This window comes from Clytia hemisphaerica, unplaced genomic scaffold (assembly GCF_902728285.1).
Source record: "Clytia hemisphaerica strain Z4C2 unplaced genomic scaffold, Clytia hemisphaerica genome assembly, whole genome shotgun sequence".
NCBI classification, from domain to species: domain Eukaryota; kingdom Metazoa; phylum Cnidaria; class Hydrozoa; order Leptothecata; family Clytiidae; genus Clytia; species Clytia hemisphaerica.
The window spans coordinates 472,554-496,182 of record NW_027103728.1 but is presented as its reverse complement, the minus strand read 5'-3'; the positions used below and the strand labels follow the sequence as shown (position 1 = coordinate 496,182).

At 34.8% G+C, this 23,629-nt stretch overlaps 2 protein-coding genes across 2 annotated transcripts in view; one reads left to right on the top strand and one right to left on the bottom strand.

Moving 5' to 3' along the window:
- LOC136804922 (PHD finger protein 10-like) overlaps positions 1-22,019 on the bottom strand; it is a 31,015-nt gene extending 8,996 nt beyond the window's left edge. Inside the window, exons 1-13 of the mRNA XM_067061451.1 lie at positions 21,727-22,019; positions 21,373-21,453; positions 20,965-21,032; positions 20,371-20,436; positions 18,230-18,358; positions 16,801-16,910; positions 16,522-16,618; positions 16,060-16,134; positions 15,459-15,567; positions 14,783-14,895; positions 14,434-14,509; positions 14,102-14,193; positions 11,813-11,877 (exon numbers count right to left, since the gene is read on the bottom strand). Coding sequence (XP_066917552.1) covers positions 11,813-11,877; positions 14,102-14,193; positions 14,434-14,509; positions 14,783-14,895; positions 15,459-15,567; positions 16,060-16,134; positions 16,522-16,618; positions 16,801-16,910; positions 18,230-18,358; positions 20,371-20,436; positions 20,965-21,032; positions 21,373-21,453; positions 21,727-21,991 — 1,346 coding nt within the window. The 5' untranslated portion in view covers positions 21,992-22,019. The remainder of the gene's footprint in view (positions 1-11,812; positions 11,878-14,101; positions 14,194-14,433; positions 14,510-14,782; positions 14,896-15,458; positions 15,568-16,059; positions 16,135-16,521; positions 16,619-16,800; positions 16,911-18,229; positions 18,359-20,370; positions 20,437-20,964; positions 21,033-21,372; positions 21,454-21,726) is intronic.
- LOC136804986 (uncharacterized) lies at positions 911-11,365 on the top strand. Its single transcript, XM_067061523.1, has 4 exons — positions 911-977; positions 10,155-10,259; positions 10,614-10,682; positions 10,938-11,365. The coding sequence occupies exons 1-4, from the start codon at positions 911-913 to the stop codon at positions 11,363-11,365; spliced, it is 669 nt and encodes a 222-aa protein (XP_066917624.1).
- Positions 22,020-23,629: the final 1,610 nt, after the last annotated feature.

The window sequence follows — 23,629 nt, the reverse complement described above, 5'->3', positions numbered from 1 at the left end:
TTGGACGATTTACACCCACAAACAACGTCTATTTCTGAGCGCAGACATTTTTTGCCACCGCAATTTAGCAAAGGAAGTGAGGGAAATATCAAGGGAAGAGAAGTAAATAGAAGACATCACAAAACACCTTGTTTGCCAGCAAAAAAGCCAAGGCAAAACGCAACAAAGGAGTGACACTATACTAACTGTTCATCCCTGAATAAAAATTGACTTGTAACGATTTTAGTTTCCTTTTTTTTAGTGAGACAAAATTCAAAGAGTTAGGTAAAGTTAGGAGATTTCAAATGCAAACTCAGTTAATCTAGACTATATTTAAGCCAATTTAGCGATGCTTATAAGTTTGGGCTTTATTAAAGCCGCTAATTAGCTTTAAGTCGAAAATTTGCAATGGCGGGCTGAGGGTCGGTGTTGAGAGGGTCGTACAAATGTTTTTGTGCTACGTCACTAGAATTTGAAATAAAAATTGACGTCAAATATTTTTCAAAAATTATCTTCAACACTTTTTGATCAACCTTCAAAGTTCATTCATCAGTTTATCGCTTTTTGGAGCAGTCGTTGTTCTGGTGAAGTTTTGTATTTTTAATTGTATTTTGTATTAATATAGGAGAAATATTTTGTTTGCAATTTTATTCATTTGGTTAGAAGAATATTGCAAATTCGTAGGATTCCATTGATTGAGATTTTATTTCCGCAAAGTTTCGTCTTGGCCGTTAAATTTGTATTTTTGGGAGAATTTAGCAAGTTGTTGTTGTTGATTTGTTGTTTTGGCATTCTCAATCACTGTTAAAATTATTAAATTTGATCGGTTTAAAATTATTTCACTTAGTATTTTCCTTTGCTCTTTAAATCACTTGATTGAGTTCCTTTTTAATTTTTGGGGATTTTTGAGCGGTATTGTGAATCGGGAAAGATGCGTATCAAACGCTATTTCCAGAAGCCTCGTTACCACATTGGCCAGGGAATGTTGAAATTCAAAGGTAGGTCTCTTTAGGTCTTTTGAGAATGATGAAAACAGAGGAGTGGGGATTTTCGGGAAGTCTGCAATCTATGGTGGACTGAAAAACACTTCGAAAAATACTTCACTAATACACGTATTCAAGTAATGTTACATTTGTCACGAATGATGACATGTGGCTTTCCCTATCTACTTCGTGCTATACAAAGCGTAACAAGCGACGACTTACACAATTCATACTACACTTCCATGGCTATTTGAAACATAACCTCACTTTATTATGAATGCGTGTCATACTATCATACTAAACTTACACATCACCCTCTACCATGAAAACATATACAAAGTGAGTGTTACAATATACCCCTCAGGTAATGGTAATTGCAGTAATTTCGGTAATCACGGTAATCACGCCCTTACGCCACAACATATCGCCCTTTAAAGCGCCACACCATAATAAGACAATGTATACAATGTACCCCTCAGGCAATGGTAATTGCAGTAATTTCAGTAATCACGGTAATCACGCCCTTACGCCACAATATAGCGCCACACCATAATAAGACAATGTATACAATGTACCCCTCAGGTAATGGTAATTGCAGTAATTTCGGTAATCACGGTAATCACGCCCTTACGCCACAACATATCGCCCTTTAAAGCGCCACACCATAATAAGACAATGTATACAATATACCCCTCAGGTAATGGTAATTGCAGTAATTTCGGTAATCATGGTAATCACGCCCTTACGCCACAATATATCGCCCTTTATAGCGCCACACCATAATATAAGACAATGTATACAATATACCCTCAGGTACTGGTAATTGCCATAATTCGGTAATCACGGTAATCACGCCCTTACGCCACAATATATCGCCCTTTATAGCGCCACACCATAATAAGACAAGACAATGTATACAATATACCCCTCAGGTAATGGTAATTGCAGTAATTTCGGTAATCACGGTAATCACGCCCTTACGCCACAACATATCGCCCTTTAAAGCGCCACACCATAATAAGACAATGTATACAATATACCCCTCAGGTAATGGTAATTGCAGTAATTTCGGTAATCATGGTAATCACGCCCTTACGCCACAATATATCGCCCTTTAAAGCGCCACACCATAATATAAGACAATGTATACAATATACCCCTCAGGTAATGGTAATTGCAGTAATTTCGGTAATCACGGTAATCACGCCCTTACGCCACAATATATCGCCCTTTAGCTTTATAGCGTCACACCATAATAACACAATGTATACAATATACCCCTCAGGTAATGGTAATTGCAGTAATTTTGGTAATCACGGTAATCACACCCTTACGCCACAACATATCGCCCTTTAAAGCGCCACACCATAATAAGACAATGTATACAATATACCCCTCAGGTAATGGTAATTGCAGTAATTTCGGTAATCATGGTAATCACGCCCTTACGCCACAATATATCGCCCTTTATAGCGCCACACCATAATATAAGACAATGTATACAATATACCCCTCAGGTAATGGTAATTGCAATAATTTCGGTAATCACGGTAATCACGCCCTTACGCCACAATATATCGCCCTTTATAGCGCCACACCATAATAAGACAAGACAATGTATACAATATACCCCTCAGGTAATGGTAATTGCAGTAATTTCGGTAATCACGGTAATCACGCCCTTACGCCACAACATATCGCCCTTTAAAGCGCCACACCATAATAAGACAATGTATACAATATACCCCTCAGGTAATGGTAATTGCAGTAATTCGGTCGGTTATCATGGTAATCACGCCCTTACGCCACAATATATCGCCCTTTAAAAGCGCCACACCATAATATAAGACAATGTATACAATATACCCCTCAGGTAATGGTAATTGCAGTAAGTAATTTCGGTAATCACGGTAATCACGCCCTTACGCCACAATATATCGCCCCTTTAGCTTTATAGGCGTCCCACCATAATAACACAATGTATACAATATACCCTCAGGTATGGTAATTGCAGTAATTTTGGTAATCACGGTAATCACACCCTTACGCCCACAACATCTCGCCCTTTAAAGCGCCACACATAATAAGACAATGTTACAATATACCCTCAGGTAATGGTAATTGCAGTAATTTCGGTAATCACGGTAATCACGCCCTTACGCCACAATATATCGCCCTTTATAGCGCCACACCATAATAAGACAAGACAATGTATACAATATACCCCTCATGTAATGGTAATTGCAGTAATTTCGGTAATCACGGTAATCACGCCCTTACGCCACATTATATCGCCCTTTATAGCGCCACACCATAATAAGACAAGTTCAATGTATACAATATACCCTCATGTAATGTAATTGCAGTAATTTCGGTAATCACGGTAATCACGCCCTTACGCCACATTATATCGCCCTTTATAGCGCCACACCATAATAAGACAATGTATACAATATACCCCTCAGGTAATGGTAATTGTAGTAATTTCGGTAGTCACGGTAATCACGCCCTTACGCCACAATATATCGCCCTTTATAGCGCCACACCATTATAAGACAATGTATACAATATACCCCTCAGGTAATGGTAATTGCAGTAATTTCGGTAATCACGGTAATCACGGTAATCACGCCCTTACGCCACAATACATCGCCCTTTATAGCGCCACACCATATTATAAGACAACGTATATAATGTACCCCTCAGGTAATGGTAATTGCAGTAATTTCGGTAATCACGGTAATCACACCCTTCTTACGCCCCTATATTTTTGTGTTTTTTGTTGGATTTCTTATTGTTATCCAGCTAATCACCCACAATCTACCAGGAATACTATTCTATGTATTTATTTCTCATTTAAAACAGAACTCCGAAAACATACTGTAATCATAAATAACTGAATTTGTTCTGTTTTTCAAAGAGAAATTAATCTTTTTTTAAAAGAAAGGGGGTGATTTTTTCAACCTCTTTTTTTTTAACTGAAGTTAAGAGAGATTTTCATGATTTTTATTTGAAAAATCGGACTGTATATACTTTCTTTCTCGTTTTTACACTGATTATTACAAGAAATTAGGAAAAAAATGGAAATGACAAATTTGTCGAGTTCTGCTTTAACTCCAAAACGAGGCTAAAACCTTTCTTTTATAAATAAAAAATTTTACTTTTTGGACCTACCACGGAGATCCTTTAAATCAACTGATGTTCGTCCGTTCGTTTGTTCGTCTGTTACGTTTTTCTCGGGATTGGCTCATTAATTTTTTCTTTTCAAATTTGGACCAAAAAGTGTCTAAAAATGGTTTTCTTCAGGTTCAGATGTCAAAACGCCTTCGCTACGCCCTGACCGACGCCCGTTTTAGCGCCTAAATATATATCAAAATAATAATCATGATTTTGATAAATACCAAGATTGCTCACGGGAATATTTATGAATTACTATATATAGATTACTTACTTAAGAACAATCTCGATTTTTATCACACAGGGAGTACTTTTCAAATCTAGCAGATATTTAACCCTATTATTATCAGGCTTTTTCGGATTTTGTATTCTCAAGGGGGGTGTTTATCACCAGCCTTGCATAACTTATGATGTAGAAAATATATGGACTTGAAATTTGGCAGAAATGTTCTCTACCATGAAAGGAGTTCATAGAAAAAAAATTGGGTTGATGACGTCATCATAAAGGTGTTCCACAATTATCACTGACCAATGAAAAAGTACTATTCAATAAAATAGCAATTCAAGTTGAACAAATGAGCTTTTTCCTTTGTTTTTTTTTCACCATCCCCCCGCTATCTTAACTCTTTGCTGTTTTTAACTACTTAATCAAATTGCCTTTTACATCCTGCCGAATGTGCAATTTTCAAAAACAATGAGTCTTTTTGCACGTAGCAGTTTTTAAATTTTTAAAACTATTTTTCAAAATCCTTATAGCTCCCTGCCAAATTTGGTAAGTTGGCTGCCTAGATCAAAAGTTATGATCAATTTAAGATTTGGGATTTACGTTTTTTTAGCTGGGATTTTATGATATGCTGCAAAAAAAGTCATAAACCCGATCTGGTCGGGTTGTTAATTGAAATTTGCTATATGCTGCTCATCTATATTAATGGGTGCTTGTGTGCGTTGTCACCACTTTCGTTTTCGCTTGTTTGTGTTTTATTATGACTTTTAGTCTCTTGCTCCACAAATTTGTTCTATTGGATTCGCGCCATTTGCAAAAGATTTCGCAAGCAATGTTTTGTTCTCGATAGTTTGTTTTGATGACGATCGGTAGGCCTGGTTTAGACTTATTCGCCTTGTTTTGAAATTAAAGGTCCATTACATTTAGTAATTCTTTCTGCACAGCTTTGCCTGATCCTGTTTTTCTCTTTTCTTTGTTTGAATGTTTCGAATGTATTACGATCGTATCTTTATTATGACATTCGAATTCTTCCAAAACAAAACAATTTTCTTTATAGAAAAGAACATTTCAAATGTAAATCAAACATTAAATTTAAAAAGTTTGTCGAACAATACGCATTCAAAGGGCGATACAACAAGCAAGAGAAGAAATCACTCATCTCTCTTCTTCTATAAAGATAAAAACATTCCGTGGTCGATACTGCTAAAATGTGTGTACGTCATTTCTCATGTTTAAATTCGAAAGTTATGAAAACGAGTTAAAAAAAGCCATTAAAATTGACTTTATTTATCTTTTTAATGTTAAAAACAAGTTCACTATCTTGTGCTTTCCCGCACTTTCCTAAGAATTGTCCTTCTACAATGCCTCTTACCATGACATTCGCTAATTGTCGAAACCTGGACGGCTCCGTATTAATGCGACGAAGAGTGAAGATCTCGGGGGAGGAGGTCGTGTAAACTTGCATGATATTCATTTGATCGTTTTAAGCCAGCTTAACTCCAAAGGACTTTTGTGCGTTAAGCTACAGCTTAACGGGGCGACGGGGTACGGCTAGTAGGATTATATTAAAAGTCAAAAACTTTCAGAGTGTTAAATTTTTTTTCAGTAAGCTATTAGCAAAAGAGTGCCAGCCTGGTGGAAAACACCCCCCCCTGATAAAAATAGGGTTAACGTATTTTTCCTGTTCGACTGTAATTTGATAAAGTGTACCTACAGTGCTGTTCCTTTGATGAATGGTAACATCCATGATAGTAGGGGGAATTTTGTTCGATTTTTTGGAATCAAATCAAAAAAAATTAAGATTAGAGATATCTTTCAAGTATAGGTGATTTCAGTACCTAACTCGAGATATTGAGCTTCAAAAAGCGCAAAAACTGGACAAAATAGCTGTTTCTGGCTGAAAAACACGGTTTTCAAGGGTTAATATCTCGAGTTAGGTACAGAAATCACCTATACTTGCAATATATCTCTAATCTTAATTTTTTGAGAGCTTTCGAAAAATATACAACAGGTCTCCGTTTTCTCAAGCTTAAATTTTCATTAATTTTTAACCCTATGATTTTTGCCTGAGACCGTCATATTTGTCCGAAAATCACCCCAATGTGTCCGAAAAAAAATTGGAAACATTGTAATTTCGATTCCCTACCCTTTAGCTTTCCAAAAATGTATAACAAGTGCTTCTAACAAAACATTCGAGCGATTTTACAAAATGCCCTCTAGTATGACTCACAGCTTACTCAGCTTCTTTTAGTGAGTTTTGTCACACCTCAGTAACTTTTTACTTTGCAAGAAGACGTTTCTCGAAATTGCCAGGCCAAATTCATCATGAATATTCTTATTTAAGTAAATTTTTATAAAAAAAGCGTGCAATTTTTCAGATGAAATATTATATTATGTTGACAATTTTATCATAACCTTTTTAACAGTTTTGCCAATCTGACTAAAACAGAGCTAATTTTTTAGAAATAGCTCAAAATATTCTTCAAGTATAAATGATTTATGAAAAGATAACTAAAAGAACTTTATCCTCGTGAAGTACTTGAGCAGACGCTTCATTTTTTCTGTTTTACTCGTGAAGTAAAGATATTCCTGTAGACCAGCGGCCGAGGTAGTGAATTGTGTCACTTCGTAGGATACCCCTTAGATCAGGACAAATTTTTGATATGATGCCCCTAATAGGGTGTAGAATTGACAAAATTGACCTTCGAATCTCCTGCAGTTTTCGAGTAAATCGATTTTTAGTTAATCGATAGAACTTATCTTTTACTAACGGTTATTTCAAAGTTTGAAATTCAAATATCTGAGGCTACTAACGGATTCAGCGTGAAAAGATTATTTGCTACTAAAATTGTTAACAAGTCTTTTGTATTAAATCCAATCAGGCCATACTTTTGACCACTTTTACACGTAATTTATATTTTTAAGTTCAACAAAAGTTCGACATAAATAAATTCGGCCTAAACTCAACTTTTTCATTAAAGCCAGTTATATTCATGAGTCTTTTTGCTTATTCTGCAAAAACATTCCACAGCTCCAACTTTTCCAGAAATGTAACAGAACTATAGAAAGATAAAAAAAATCTAAAAATAGCCCAGGCAGGTGGGGGTAATATCAGCCACTATCAAAATTAGTTAGAATATCTGCTGTATAATATCTTCGCTTTCTGATTTGAATGATGGCGCTGAGATATCTCTACCCCCCATCAGAACTAGTAAATGCAAAAAGCAGTCGAGCTCCTGGACTATATCAAAATACTATGGCAGCGTTTTGGAAAAATGTATTAGCTATCAGTTCTTTCAAAATTTCATTCCAGGGGGTCTGGAACCTAAAAAATGGAAAATTTGAGTTTTAAAATTGAAAATTGATATTTTTTGAAAATAAAATCCAATCATCCCATAGCAAACCATAAGTGGAGCGACTTCTGAGAATTTCCTGATCGTGACTTTTTCCAATCCTAGATCTACGTCTATTTCTTTGTAATAAATCGATTGTTTTATAATTGTTTTCTGTGTTTTACTAAAATGAAATAAAATACTACTTTATAATATACTTTAGAAAGGGCTTTGAAATACCAAAATAGTCCAGAAATTTCAAATTATCACTTTCACGTGATGCGCCAATCTATAAATTTTGCGTCAAAGTCCACGTCAACTTTGATTTAGTCGATTTAAATTAAATTTGTGTTTTCACTGTATTCACAACAAAAACCATATTTTCAATGTAATAGATCATCCTAGTATATTTTCCTCACTACATTTGTCAGATATAAGTGGATCTGAAGTGATACAAGAATCCACTTGGACATCTAGCCATGGCACAATCCGTGAATATAAATAATCCAGAGGGCGGAGGGAGCGTCGCAGACTTTCAATAATTCATCACACAATTATTAAAACAGCCTCCAGGCTTTAAATTTCTGTAACACTTGGTACTTTAAATAGATACATCATTGACTATGCTTTTGGTCCTTTGTATGGCGTAAGGGCGTGATTACCATGATTACCAAAATTACTGCAATTACCATTGCCTGAGGGGTACATTTTATACGTTGTCTTATAATATGGTGTGGCGCTATAAAGGGCGATGTATTGTGGCGTAAGGGCGTGATTACTGTGATTACCGAAATTACTGCAATTACCACATAGTTTGCAACCCCCCTTTTTAATAGGGGGGGATGCCAATTTTCTGGAGGGCCTTTGTAGGGGGGGGGTACCGAGATCTGCCGAAAAAACTAGGGGGGATGGGAATGTAGGGGGGGGATCAAATAAAAAAGGGGGGGTTTGGAAATTTTGGTCAATTTTCTAATCAAATACAAATTGTCACAGTTTGTGTTTTAAAGTAAAAAAAATATGTACTATCAAAACAAAACACACTTGTTGATAATTTTGCTGGTAGGTGGGAAAGCGAGTTTCCTTCGAAACGGATTTTCTGTAAAAAAAAAGGGGGGGATAAGATTTCATTACAAAAGAGGGGGGATGGGTATATAGGGGGGGATGAAATAAACCTAGGGGGGTTCATACCCCTCTGCAAACTATGTACCATTACCTGAGGGGTATATTGTATACATTGTGTTATTATGGTGTGGCGCTATAAAGGGCGATATATTGTGGCGTAAGGGCGTGATTACCGTGATTGCCGAAATTACTGCAATTACCATTACCTGAGGGGTATATTGTATACATTGTCTTATTATGGTGTGGCGCTATAAAGGGCGATATATTGTGGCGTAAGGGCGTGAAGGGCGATATGTTGTGGCGTAAGGGCGTGATTACCGTGATTACCGAAATTACTGCAATTACCATTACCTGAGGGGGATATTGTATACATTGTCTTATTATGATGTGGCGCTATAAAGGGCGATGTATTGTGGCGTAAGGGTGTGATTACCGTGATTACCGAAATTACTGCAATTACCATTACCTGAGGGGTATATTGTATACATTGTCTTATTATGGAGTGGCGCTATAAAGGGCGATATATTGTGGCGTAAGGGCGTGATTACCGTGATTACCGAAATTACTGCAATTACCATTACCTGAGGGGTATATTGTATACATTGACTTATTATGGTGTGGCGCTTTAAAGGGCGATATGTTGTGGCGTAAGGGCGTGATTACCGTGATTACCGAAATTACTGCAATTACCATTACCTGAGGGGTATATTGTAACACTCACTTTGTATTATGTTTTCATGGTAGAGGGTGATGTGTAAGTTTAGTATGATAGTATGACACGCATTCATAATAAAGTGAGGGTATGTTTCAAATAGTCATGGAAGTGTAGTATGAATTGTGTAAGTCGTCGCTTGTTACGCTTTGTATAGCACGAAGTAGATAGGGAAAGCCACATGTCATCATTCGTGACAAATGTAACATTACTTGAATACGTGTATTAGTGAAGTATTTTTCGAAGTGTTTTTCAGTCCACCATAGATTGCAGACTTCCCGGATTTTGGAAGCGAAAAAAAAAATGAAAAGAATAAAAAGGTTAAACTTGAAAAGACACCAGATATAATTAAAGTTGAGGCTTTATTCGATTTTGAATTAGATTTTCATCGAATAAGTAAAGCGTCGTGAGAGTTTCACGATGACGATGACTTTAAACATCATCGAATAATGGAGCATATTGAATTGTAAAACGTCGAATTAGAGTCAACTGTAAAGAATGTTTGAGATTTAATTTAGGTTAGCTCAGTCAACTTTCTGCCGACCGTCTACATCACTAAGTGGACATTAGCTTCCCATTAAATTAGCGTTCCTAGCATTTTATATCAATCTTGTTTACACCAATAGGTAATCGTCACTACACATTGGGAGAGCTAGCATCTCACACGCTGTCGTTTATGACCAAAAGGTTACCAAAGTGGTATGGTGATGACAACGAACCATTTCAAACTGGTAAGGAGATTGTATTACTTCAATATGGATTAAAATCATTATCAACAAACACTAAACAACGGCTACGAACGGTCAAACGACGGGGTATGAGCGTAAACGAGCGGCCAGGACCGTTCGAAAGCAGATTTTCTACAAGACCGGTCTGATTTGGGGGGTCAAATATGATGATATTAAAACCAAGTAACAAAGAAAATTATAGTTACTTAGCCGGGGATAGAAGTAGTTACTTAGCCTAGGAAATAAATACCACCTACACGAGACAATAACCTGGAACGCTTTTTATTAACTATGTTATGATGTAGTACCCTTAAAGAATTTTGATCAAATTTTAAACATAATATATTCTCAATGTAGGCTTCTTTGACAAGGAAGGAAGTTTTCGTCTCCGAACCGAAGAGGCGCAAGTCAAAGAGCAAAAGAGAGGTAAAAATCACTTTCTTTGTTGTTTTTTTTCACTGTGAGTTTGCAAAGATGATCACAAAAATAATTTCTCTAAACATGGAGGGTGATGTAGCTGTGTAGTAGCGAAACCCCAAATCAATTTCAATAGCAAACAAATTAACTTTTTGAGCTAGCAGTCTGTATTTACCGATGAGCAATAAAAACTGTAACCGCGATACATTCATTTCTCATCTATTCATAGTATAATAAACACTATCGATTTATTTCATTTCGCAGTGCCAAAGAAATGGATCGATGGCGACATTGCCGATGAAGGATATTCATCAGACATCGAAGAATGGGACCAGGAAAATGATTTCCCTTTAACAAAAACAAATCCTGTACCTCTTCCCACAGTCAGAAATTATTCGTCATTTGAAGCTCTTCCTTACCCAAAATTGGTCCAAAGCAGCTTCGAAGCTGTTCCTGACTATTTAGCATTTGGCATCCCTTCCCTGATCGGCAAACCATACATTTCTACCCCGATCGGTAAACCATACATTCCTACTCCAATCGGCAAACCATCAATTGCAACTCCCAAGACGTCCTCTAAATCACCACCATCTGTCAAATCCTTGAGCGATCAAGACAAGGATTTTTTCTGCGCAACAAACTACGAAGACACCCTGCATTACTACCAAACTCTATCCAACCAATATTTTTAAATCTTTTTTTTTCTTTCTTTGGGATATTATAATTCAATAATATATGTATATCATTATAAATGAAATAAATTCGCAGAATACAAAACAAAAATATTTGCGATCCTTTGTATTTCGGAACACACTTTCATTATTCTAACCCTAATAACCCTATAACTCCTAATCGTGTTAATGTTAATGTTGTTAATTGATGGGAATCAATTTTCGTGTCCCATAAACTTTAGAAACTTTACATCGCCAGGAGCGTCAGCACTGTCATTCAAAATAAATTTCTTAGTCTAGCAAGCTAGACGACTAATTCAGACATAGTAGAAATAAAGCGAAAAGTAACAGAGGGAACAATTTTATACAAACTGAGTCCCGTAACAATAATCATATAACGCCTATACTGCTGTATTACATGCATTATAAACGACTCCAGTCTATAAATTTCTAAGTAAACTAACATACCTTGAGCAGTCGTGACAATGGATCTGTAAGAATTCCGGTTCACTTCCGTCCGTTGGTTTTGTGAACTACCAAGAAAAACAAGTGATACTTTTATGGACCTACCTGGTTATGCATTTAACACATTTATAATTGATATCTACATAAGCGTGACCATTAAACAATCATTCAGAACACAAATAGTGACGATCTATTAAAATTAGGCGTTTGTTTCTTATAAAAAAACACGTTTAGAAACCAAAATTTCATGCTCTTGAAATATTCTTTCATATAATATTCAAGACTTCGAGTGCAAAAAAATATATATCTCATCGAAAAATTCAGTAATTTTAAGAACATTGATGTTTGCTTATTAATAGTGATTCTTATAAATAAATATGCGTTTTTTGAGCTGAAAAATTCTTTTTTTACAAAAATCTGCTTGAGCCATCTTTTACCTACTTTCATGCAAAAAGTCCAAAAAACCCTTTTTTTAGCCGTTTTTTAGCTGAATTTTACCCCAAAATTTTTTTCCAAAAATCGAGCTCCGTCACATTCGAGGGTTTATAGTTATGCATCTTTGTGCAAAAAATCGTAAAGAATGAAAGAGCCAATCTCGAGAAAAGCTAATACCTTAAGTAATTGATAATGTGTTTATAAAAAAATATCGAATTTGGCCAGTTTTTCTATAAAAATACGCCAAGCAACCAAAATTTCATATCGAAACACACATATTCTTTAAAAGAAAGCCCTCCTGAGCAAAAAAAACATCGATCTCATAAAAAAATTGGGTAATTTGACTAAGAACATCGATGTATGCTTATTAATAGTGATTCTTATAGATAAACATGCGTTTTTTGAGCCAACAAATTTTTTTTGCAAAAATCTGCCTAAGCCATCTTTTACCTACGATGGTCTGCGATGGTACCCTACTTTCATGCAAAAAATCAGAAAAAATTAACGACCTAATTTTTCACAAACTCCAAAAAACCCGTTTTTTAGCCGTTTTTTGGCCCAAATTTGCCCCCAAATTTTTCTTTTTTGAAAATCAGGCTCCGTCACATTCGAGGGTTTATAGTTATCTCCAGGGGATTAAGGCGGGTTCGTGGAGGTCAAAATCCTTGCAACGTTACAAATCATTTTCAGAAGCTCGTTTTGGGCTCAAACGAAGCGTTTAGCTAATTAGAATAAGATTCAGTCTAGGCAGATGTTTTTTCATTTTGAAATTTTGCGTAATTCGCAATAATCCTCAATTTTGCGCTATTTTGATGACGTCATAAAAATTGAAATTCCAATAACTTTTGATAGAATCATCAAAATAATTTCAAACTTTCACCAAAGATGCATTTGAATGCAAATTTTCAAAAGATTTCAAAAAATTTTCAAAATCTTGATGACGTCAGCATTTTTTAAGGATTTTAGTTTTTTGGCTGAAAAGTGATGACGTCATCAAATTTTATTAAAATTTTTTCCTAATCTTAAAAACATTAATAATATGCATCTTTGGTCAAAATTTGAAATTATTTTGATAATTCTATCAAAAGTTATTGGGATTTCAATTTTCATGACGTCATCAAAATAGCGCAAAATTGAGGATTTTTGCGAATTACGCAAAATTTCAAAATGAAAAAACATCTGCCTAGACTGAATCCTATTCTACTTCGTCATACGCTTCGTTTGAGCCCAAAATGAGCTTCTGAAAATGATATGTAACGTTGCAAGCATTTTGACCCCGCCTTAATCCCCTTGAGATGCATCTTTGTGCAAAAAATCAGAAAAAACTAACGAGCCAATCACGAGGAAAGGTAATAACGAACGAACGAACGAACGAACGAACGAACGAACGAACGAACGAACGAACGAACGAACGAACGAACGAACGAACGAACGAACGAACGAACGAACGGAACGAACGAACGAACGAACGAACGAACGAACGAACGAACGAACGAACGAACGAACGAACGAACGAACGAACGAACGAACGAACGAACGAACGAACGAACGAACGAACGAAGGTTAATTTATAGGACCTCCACCGGGGTAGGTCCAAAAAAATTCAATCAGAATCAGACCCGGAACAGCTGGGTGAGAATGCAATAGAAGCATTACCCCTTACTGCTTTAGATGAAGTTCTTAGTCATATAAAGTGAAGTGATAGTTGATCTAACTTGATATAAAGATATTCCTCGAGCCAGAAGCGTCATGTTTTTATTTAAAAAAACTGGATATATTAAAAAAACTACATATGACTTTTATCAATTTCAAAATTAAGTTCAAATAAAAATTGTGAAAATTATTCTCACAACAAACCTCATTTTTCCATCGACCGGTTTCTCCATCAGGAACAGGTTTGCGAATCAAACATGACGAACACTTGCCACACTTCTCGCATATCCAACGCCCTGAATGTAAATGAAACAGAACAGACATTAGAGACATTTCTTTATAACCCTTTTATATGTCTGTATTACCCTTCGCCCTAAGTTAACCCCCTCAACTCATAACGAGGATCAACTTTTAAAGTGTCGTCAAATATATATTTGACAGTTTGTTGATTAGTAAAAATGTATGAGCAATGTCAATAACACAGTTTTGATATAAAATGGTCCTCTGACAAAAGGGAGGGAAAATACTTTCTTTACCTTTGGGAATTTCCTTTAAACCAACGCAATAACTATGATAACCACGATCACAATTATCACAAAACATCATTGCTTCCTAAAAATGACCAGAAAGAAAAGAATTAGTAAAGTTTTTAATTTGAAATCACACCTGATCACACTACAAAAAAACATTGGCTTTGATGTTCATTCAGTGTAATCTCTCCTATTCGATATCCCATTTAAAAGGGCCAACGGGCCAAGGCTTTTAGTTGAATGAGAGGGTTTGAACAAATGAGTTTTTCGAGCTAATAACTGACCTCTCTTATCAAATTTCAAATATTTTCAAATTATGATTGTTTAAAACGTGACAATACAACAAAGCATATACCTCGTCGTGTGGAGCTGAGCACTGCGTACATGTTTTACACTCCATACATTGCCAGTCATAACCTTGAATGACTTTCACCAGGTGTCGATTCATATCCAAACACGACGGGTGACCTGTAAATTTTGGAAAACAAAGAGAAAGTATAGGGCGCAATCTTCGGCTTTTTCTTCTATTATAAGTTTGTTGCCCCTAACGGCAACCCTTGGCAACCCTAACGAGACTCCATTTTATGTTATTCGTCAACCCTGGCTGACATCGTCTTCCTTCGTTGTCTATAAACCAAAAGAATGGACTGGATAATGAATGCTAGACAAGTATCTTTTCCTTTGACTGATTTGTTTCCAATGATACGATTAAAATTCAATAACTAAACCAAGAATACGTTCGACCTTTTTATATCCCTGGACCAAGTTACTCAATCCCGGCCAACCAAAAATCTTTGATCGGAGTTTTTTTGAAATTGGTACCCCTAATGGCGGCACTACTCAATAGCAGTGAAAATGCATCGAGAGCGCTATATTTACAATTCCTCGAATGGTTTTGATGATGTAGCGCCGTTAGACGTTAATTTTTAACACTGCAATGGCTCCTTTACGGGTAGCAATTCCAAAAAAACTTCAATCAAAGATGGCAGATATAACTTGGTCCAGGGATATATAAAGGTCCGTGGACGTACCACTGTTTTCACATTGCGAGCAATGAATCAATTTTTCTGGTAATCCACGTTTGTTCATTTCAGGGCCTTTCTTGCAAATACCACAAAATGGATCTTTATCCTTGGCAATCTGAAGTGATAGAAGACATAGAGGTCAATGGGTAAATTTCGAAAATTTTAATAATCTGGACCTGCTTTGAGGTGAGATCTTTGGGTAGCTTGTCCCGTAAAACAACTAATCAAATTGGTCTCGCCTAATAGTGTATAGAAAAAGAAAAGAAACATACGCCGTTTCATTGCGTCTACCTTTTGTTACAAGTGGCCTTTCAACAAGCCAAGATCTTAACTCAAAACAGGTCCAGATTAATCCACAAATTGCACGCCACATATGTCGTAGGGGTTCAGCCTTTTAAAATGTTAATTCCGATCTTAAATGGATACTAAATGATCTTTTCCAGTTTTGTATTGTAATTAAGCGTGAATGTATCAGTGTAGAAACGTGTGATGCAATTTGCTACGACAGGTTTTGTGGCTATTAAATTGTACAACATGTTTTTGGCTATTAACGCCATTTTAAACTATTCCGAGTATAAACAAAAGAATAATGCAAATGGCAACAAACCGTGTTTATAGATTCCTCTTCCATCATCTCTGGTTCTTCCTGGCTCTCAGTCTCCTCTGTATCCTTTTCACCATCCTGAAAACAATGAAAAATATTTGCCAGTGATAACTAACGGTTTACAAAATATTGACAATAGCATTTGCATCTTTAAACAGAGTTCTTCCTCATTTCACTCAAGATTGGTGCCTGAGCACCATGAAACTCTGATTTTGAAACAGATATTGTGTCAACTCTTTATTATATTCTATACATAACTGGAGGTTTTGATCAAACCTTCTATTGTTAAAATTGTACTCCATGTGTAAGATCACATTTTTTTAAACCCTCGCAATTGCCAGGATTGGATTAGTTAATTTTATTCACTTATCAAAGGAGTAAGGTTTAGATTTTAAACGATTTATAAACGATAAATAATCTGCGGCTAGAGTTTGGAGGAGACTTATTGAGAAAGAAGTGAAAAACCTCTTCGTCTTTTTCTGCTTGCGGTATTGCCTTCAGTTGGACAAAACTTTCAGTTATAGAATTCAACGGAAGCTTTCTTAATTCTGATGGCGTATATCTGAAAAAGATTAGAAAGATATGAAAAAGAACTGGGTAGCTTGAAATAGTTTTCTCGAAGGAATCTCACAGATTCAAGGCTTTATTTACAATTGCAATATCTAAAATCAAAACATCAATTTTGTTCGAACAATTTATAAATATATCAAAACACCTCTCGATGTAGAAAAGAAACTAAATTACCGTTTGAAATAATCTTGATATTGACCAGGTATCAAGGCTAAAGGGTACAAGCTTTTCTCTGGTTTAAAGTCTGGGTCATATTTACGTTTCTTTTGAGGCAAATGGATTATCTGAAAATAAAAAGAAGAAATATTGACAGCGATGCATTTTAAGAAGTAGGTTTTTTCATAATAATGTGATCAACTTAAATCAAACAGAACAGACCTATTGACCATCACTTTGACACCTGAACAGTAATTATTGGAAAGTTTAAAGTAAAAAATTGCATAAGTTGTCTTTAAATATTTCGTAGATAAAACTCCACTGAACTTCAAGCACAAGTTTTCATGTATCCTCCCTGAGCTGAGTAAAGTCTTTGATGTAAGGGTAAGTGAAGCAATCCAGAGCAAGGAGTGGTGCCACTTCTTCCTTCGAGTAGCTAAGGAAAGAGGATCCTTCGGATTGCCTCTAATTCTGCAGTCAGAGACTCCCATACTTACTTATCTATCAAAGAGTTTACAAGAATATCCTTGTTTTAATAACAAGAGAAAAGAGTACAACCAGACAGTGGTGTTGTGGGAAAATCTTTCTGCAGGGGCCAAAGTCAATTCTTTTAGATGACGGCTCAATTTTTTTCAAATAGTGTTTTTTCAAATAGTGTTTTTTCCCAAATGTTTTAATTTATATGCAATACTTTCGATTAATTAAGTTCTTTCTCTCATCACAACACACTTAACTCTTATAGGTTCACTCTCACTACTACCACTGGGCTTCGTAATACGTTTTGGGGCACTAAACCTGCGTTTTAACAACCAGGGGTATATTGTAAAAAAATTTCAAAAGAAGATATGCTGAAAACCCTCTAGATCACATTTCCAGACTATGGTCAAAATTTTGTGTTCATATTTTAAAGAGATCTCGAGAAATTGCCAAAATTGCAAACCTACATTTTGGGGGTCATTTGAAAAAAGTTACCTATCTTTTTAAGCGATTGAAAAATATTGTTGAAATTGAAAAAAAACTTCTGTTCACCTGGATTTGAGAGAAATTTTTTAGATTTAATTGACGTTTTGGGGGCCACAAATTGTATGCAGTAACTATAAAATTTTGCTGCTTATGAATTATATGGGGCACTAGCTAGCAAGCTAAGGGCGTACAGGTTTTGAAAGAAGAAATAAAGGTTATTTTGTACGTAGTCTCATTTTTTGGTTTTGTCGCCCCTGGTTTTTCGGCGCCCCCTCGAAAAAGCCCCCTACCACAACCCCACTGTAATCAGAATTAATGAAAAAAGGCAGCTCAAGATGAAAATTACACGAAAAAACTATTTACAAACATAAGGCTTCAATTGCCAAATTTCTTAGAAAAGTGAAAAAAGAATACCCACAAAATGGTGAAATTAAGAACATTTTTAGGCGTGTAGTGTAAAAAGAGAGCTCAAGATGAGAATTACCTGTGTTTGCAGGTCAAAGTAAGCACGTCTTTCTTCTATCCTCTCTCGATTCAATTGTGAATTGTATCGAACTGTTTCTCTGAGAGATCTTTTCATGATATTTGGTATGCGTCCTTTGATAACATCAATCTGACAAAATCAGAAATTTAGTTAAAAAATAGATTGAGTAGTGATGAACGTAAAAAAAATGGTAGAATTAAAAGTAAATTACACACTTAGACACATTTTTTCCAAAAGAAGAAATTCTTCCTAGACGCAATAAACTCAAACAGTGCTATAGACTTATGCACAGTTAGGAAAAGTTTTGCAAGTGGAAGATTACTTTGGTTGTTTTGTTGTCTTTTGTCTACTTTTTAACAACGTTTAAAAAATTAATTGATATAAAATCAAAGAAAAAGAGAAATTTCAAAATAACAACTAATGAAGCAATTCATAGTGAGTCGAGCAAGTTTAGATTTGATTCTAAAGTACATTTCAAATTAGCTGGCAGTAAATTTTCAATTGCGTACGTATTACGTATTACTTTATTGATAGATTTCGAATTAGATAGCGATTTTATACTTTTTGGAAAGGCAATCCGGAGTGGAATATTATGCGTATAAAATTTTTCTAAAATTTTCAAACACGAAGATGAAAAACAAAAAAGAAAAAAATCAGCAGTTTATCTAGCAATGCTATAACCACCATTTTTTAACCTGATAACAGATTGTGTATTTTCTGGCCCAGTACGCTGAAGCTCTAAAGACGTGGGCGAAAATATACAATCTGAAGAATATGGTCGCGCGCCTGTACGCGGACCGCGTAGAATTTTATTTAAGAGGAACAGGTCCGAGTGCAATGTCGACAGGGAAGGGTGTCATGGCCGACAACTTTTGGGTTGGGAGATATGTCAAGTTCCCTCAAAGCAAATTCAGAACTTTTTTGGAAAAGAAGCATGCAAAACATTATTGTATTTCACAGACAAGGTTCTTTAATGGATGAATATATGCTCAAAAAAGAATCTTTTTTGCTTTAAACTAATCACACAAGAGAAAACAAGCATAATAACATCATACACAAATATCACTTAAAAAGAAAGGAAAATCATAAACAAACATCTTTATATTATCAGTAGAAGAAAACTGAAGCTATAGAAAATGAATACAAACCATTACTGAATACTTTTATGAAGTTTATAAAGTATAAAGACCAAAAAACTTGAGTTTCAAAACAATAACAAACATCCATTTTCACCTTCCGCCTCCAATTTGAAACCTTTCCACTCGCAAAGCATTGTGGGACAGAATTTTAATTCCTATCTATAAAACGCACTTTTCATGGAGCGCCATTTTAATTTTTAAGTTTTCGGCACTAAACAAAAAGTTTACTCAAAATTTCTGTAGAGATAGGGCCATTTTCCTCAGATGTTAGTTTTCAGCGATCTTTAGAGCTTCAGCGTGTCGCATAGAAAACTCCACAGCTGCTATCAGGTTACCATTTTTGGACTTGAGAAACTTCAATCTTTGCCCATGTCAGCTGTGAAAGTTTTTTTTGAAAAAAATAATTCAGGCAAAAGATATTGGACACGAAAGGAGGCTAGGTAGGCTTTTCCAACACTTTTTAGTTTTACAAGAAAAGACGAAAAGACGGGGTTAATGTTTCTAGATCTCATGAGAAATACATTATATGTTAATTACCTTACACTATCGTATCAGAAATTTACTTACCCCCGGATTTTTCAATAGAAACAGAAAATTTACTTTGTGGTGAAAAGCCTACCTAGCCTCCTTTTGCGTCCAATATCTTTCGACCGAATTGTTTTTTTCGAAAAAAACTTTCACAGCTGACAGCTGACAAAGATTGAAGTTTCTCAAGTCCAAAAATGGTGGCGTTTTTCATCTATGTGTTTGAAAATTTTAGAAAAATTTTATACGCATAATATTCCACTCCGGATTGCATTTCCAAAAAGTATAAAATCGCTATCTAATTTGGAATTATATCAAAGGTAATATGCAATTGAAAATTTACTGCCAGCTAATTTGAAATGTACTTTAAATTGCTCTCCTTCTTACACTCCTATTATGCCAATTTAGTAAATCATGTTTTGAAAGTTAATTAAGATTTTATGATATTATACATGGATAGACTATAGAAATACTTACCCTTTGCGATTCTTGTTTTCTCACTAATTTTTGTATTTCTTGATGGTGAACAAATTTGTTATAAAGCTAAAAAGATATTGTATAAGAGCTGATAAATTTGATAACTAAAACTCAAAATTAGAAAAACAGAAGAATTGAATTCACAATTTGTAAAACACGTTTAAAAACAATTTTCTTCTGATGGTAAAGTCAACTCCCTCTAATTTTAAGCTCTATATTATAATACAAACCTTTCTTAAAGTTGTTGAAAACCAAGATATATAGAGGCAACTGTTATCAGTTTTTTAAGAATAATTTGGTCATGCCTCATTCTAATGTTTCCTACCACATGGTGGGTTAACTTTTATATTGTAATACACTTTCAGAATGCGGAAATCCTTTTCCCTAGTCTCCTTACTTTCCTAAATTCAAAAACCGAAACTAATATGGTTAAAAAAAAATCCTTTTTGTTCTGTGGAGAGACAGCTGTAGTCTATAATTGTAGGCCCTTTAAATTAGTCAATCTTTTGAAAAAAAATATCAAGTCTCAGGCATGATGAAAGGCATAATAAGGATAGTCTAATTGTAAAAGGTTAGAAAAATGGATCATCATACCAGGAACTTTTCTGGATACTCTTCCGCCATTAATTGATATGCATCCTCCACTTGAATTGCTTTTAATGCTAAAAAATACGATTAGTATTCATTTGTTTAAGACAAACATTCATGACCGACTTGCTTTTTGATACAATAGAACTGATTCAGTAAAGTATTTTTTAGATGGCTTTATATAAATCTTTGCCTCAGTTTCAGTGAGATGAAAAAAATAGTAATACTAATAGTACGCATTGTACAGAGTGAACTTGGTTGTTAGTGGTTTTGAGAATTGCTAAGTTCAGACAGTAAACATTAGATACTTATGTTTTCCTCTGTCTGGATCTAACAGAACTCAAATTGAATTTTTGCCATAAAAATGAAGTTAGTTTATAATCTAATATAGATGATAATGAACATAAGGTTTACGTTTAAAACTTTCAAATTGATGTCCAAGTTGTTCTGTTATGTGTCTCCATTCATCTTCAGAGATGCTCCTCTTTTTCACTTCTAATGACAAAACAACATTTTTTTTTAAATTAACCCCTTTGATTAGAGATCATGCTGTAATGAATAAAGATATTAAGAACCATAGAATATGATCCAAAACACTGTACTGAATAGCTATGTAAGTGCTGAACTCAAAGGTCAAGGTAAGGTTCAAAATCATAGCATAAGCATCAGAACATTGAAGGTGATGATAAATTTGAATAAAAGAGAAAAAACTCAAAATTTGATGTTTTCAACAGATTATTTTATAGAACAAATTAAATCTTGTTTTACCAGGTAGAACTGACACTTCCAAAAATTTGGCCAATTCACATTCAATTACGAAAAAGAAACCAGATCGATTTTTGGGCCATTCATATTCAAATATAGTTGGTTGAGCTGGAGGTGCTGTAGTTAATGGAACAGGTTTAGATTTAACAGGTGTTGGAGCCTCATTGATACTGTCTGAAGAACTATCTGAGCTTCCATCGTCATCAATACTATTTTTTCTTGCAACAAGTGAAAGAGGAATATCATCATCACTTTCAACCTCCATCATTATTTATTTTCGTTGTAATTTGTAAAAGCTGAAAAAAAGAATCATAATTCTACTTTTAAGCATCTCATAAGCATCTACCAAAATTGGAAAATCTATGTTATTTTCCTAGCTGATTTTATAATAAATCCTACAAAATGTTTTCAACAAAAATTTGGATAAGTCGAATTGAAAAGTTTGGGGGTAATTACCCTTCCCATTGATGGAGTGTCTCCTGTAACTTATGGTATGTCCAAAAAGAACATAAGTTTGGCGCAGAAAACTGGGGGTCTTTGGCATGGTTATTTATATGTCAAAAAAAGCGTATTAGGATGTAGATTTCAGATTTCAGGCTCTTATAAACCACATGACAGGGATGAGAGCTCATTTAGGCCAATTCTTCCAGCAAGGACACAAATGAGGACAATGGAGATCAAGAGACTCTTCAACATGCAAACATGAGATCTTGATAAAGTTTTATTGTTAAAAAATTATATCGATAAATTCTATCGCTAAAAGTGATAAGGCTTTGTTGACAAAATTGTAAAGTTTGCTTTTCTATTTGATTAGTTTTCTTTCTGAAATTAGTCTTAGAAACACTTTTGGAAATCACGTAAAAAACGAGTTGTTTTGATTAAGCACTCGTGAAAATTATGAGGAAAGCAGGTTGTTAAACTAAGCATAAAAAACGTTTGTAAAAGTTAAAAAAGCTACAAAGAAAGTGAGTTGATAAAACCATAGTCCGTATAAAAAACCATAGTCTGTATAAAAAACCCTGGTCTGGAAGCCTTTTGTTTCTTTCTATTGTTTCTTACTTGAACTTGTGTTAAGAAATTAGTTTGTTTTGCTCACTTTTTGATCATGTGATTAAATCTTAAACCAATCCGAAGAGGAGTATTTGGTAATGTGATCAAAAGCTGAGTAAATCAATTTTTATCTTTTGATATTAACAAAGGAAAAGCTAACAAAAAGTTAAAACAATAAGCTTCCAGACCAGTGTTTTTTATAAGGACTATGATAAAACTAAGCATAAGAGGTTTTTGTAAAAGTTAAGAAGAAAATTAATTGAAAAGACTAAAGCATAAGAGACGCTTGTAAAAGTTACAAAGAAACCGAGCTGATAAAACTAAGTATAACAGGGAGACAATCGTGAAAGTTACAAAGAAAGCGAGCTGATAGAATTAAGCATAAGAGACGCTCGTGAAAGTTACGAAGAAAACGAGTTGATAAAACTATGTACAAGCGTCTCTTGTACTTAGTTTTATCAACTCGTTTTCTTCTTAACTTTTACAAACATCTCTTATGCTTTATTTTATCCACTTGTAAAAGTTACGAGGAAAAGCAAATTTAGAAAAATAAGCATAAGAGACGCTTGGTAAAGAAATGTAGAAAACAAGTTCACATTTGTTTCCTATTCTTGTTAAAACTTACAAAGAAAAAAAAGTTGATAAAAGTGTGCATTAACATTAGAAATTCTAGTGAAATTTATGAGAAAAACAACAAAGCTTTAGAGAAGCTCTTTAATGTAACAAACGGAAAGGCTAAACAAAAGTTTTGGCTAAGAGACAGGGGTGTTCTGTTTCTTAAAAAGGTCTGTTATATGTACATGAACAACCTACTTTGTCTTTAGACATTCTTGTTTGTAAAAATTCGGACAATTAA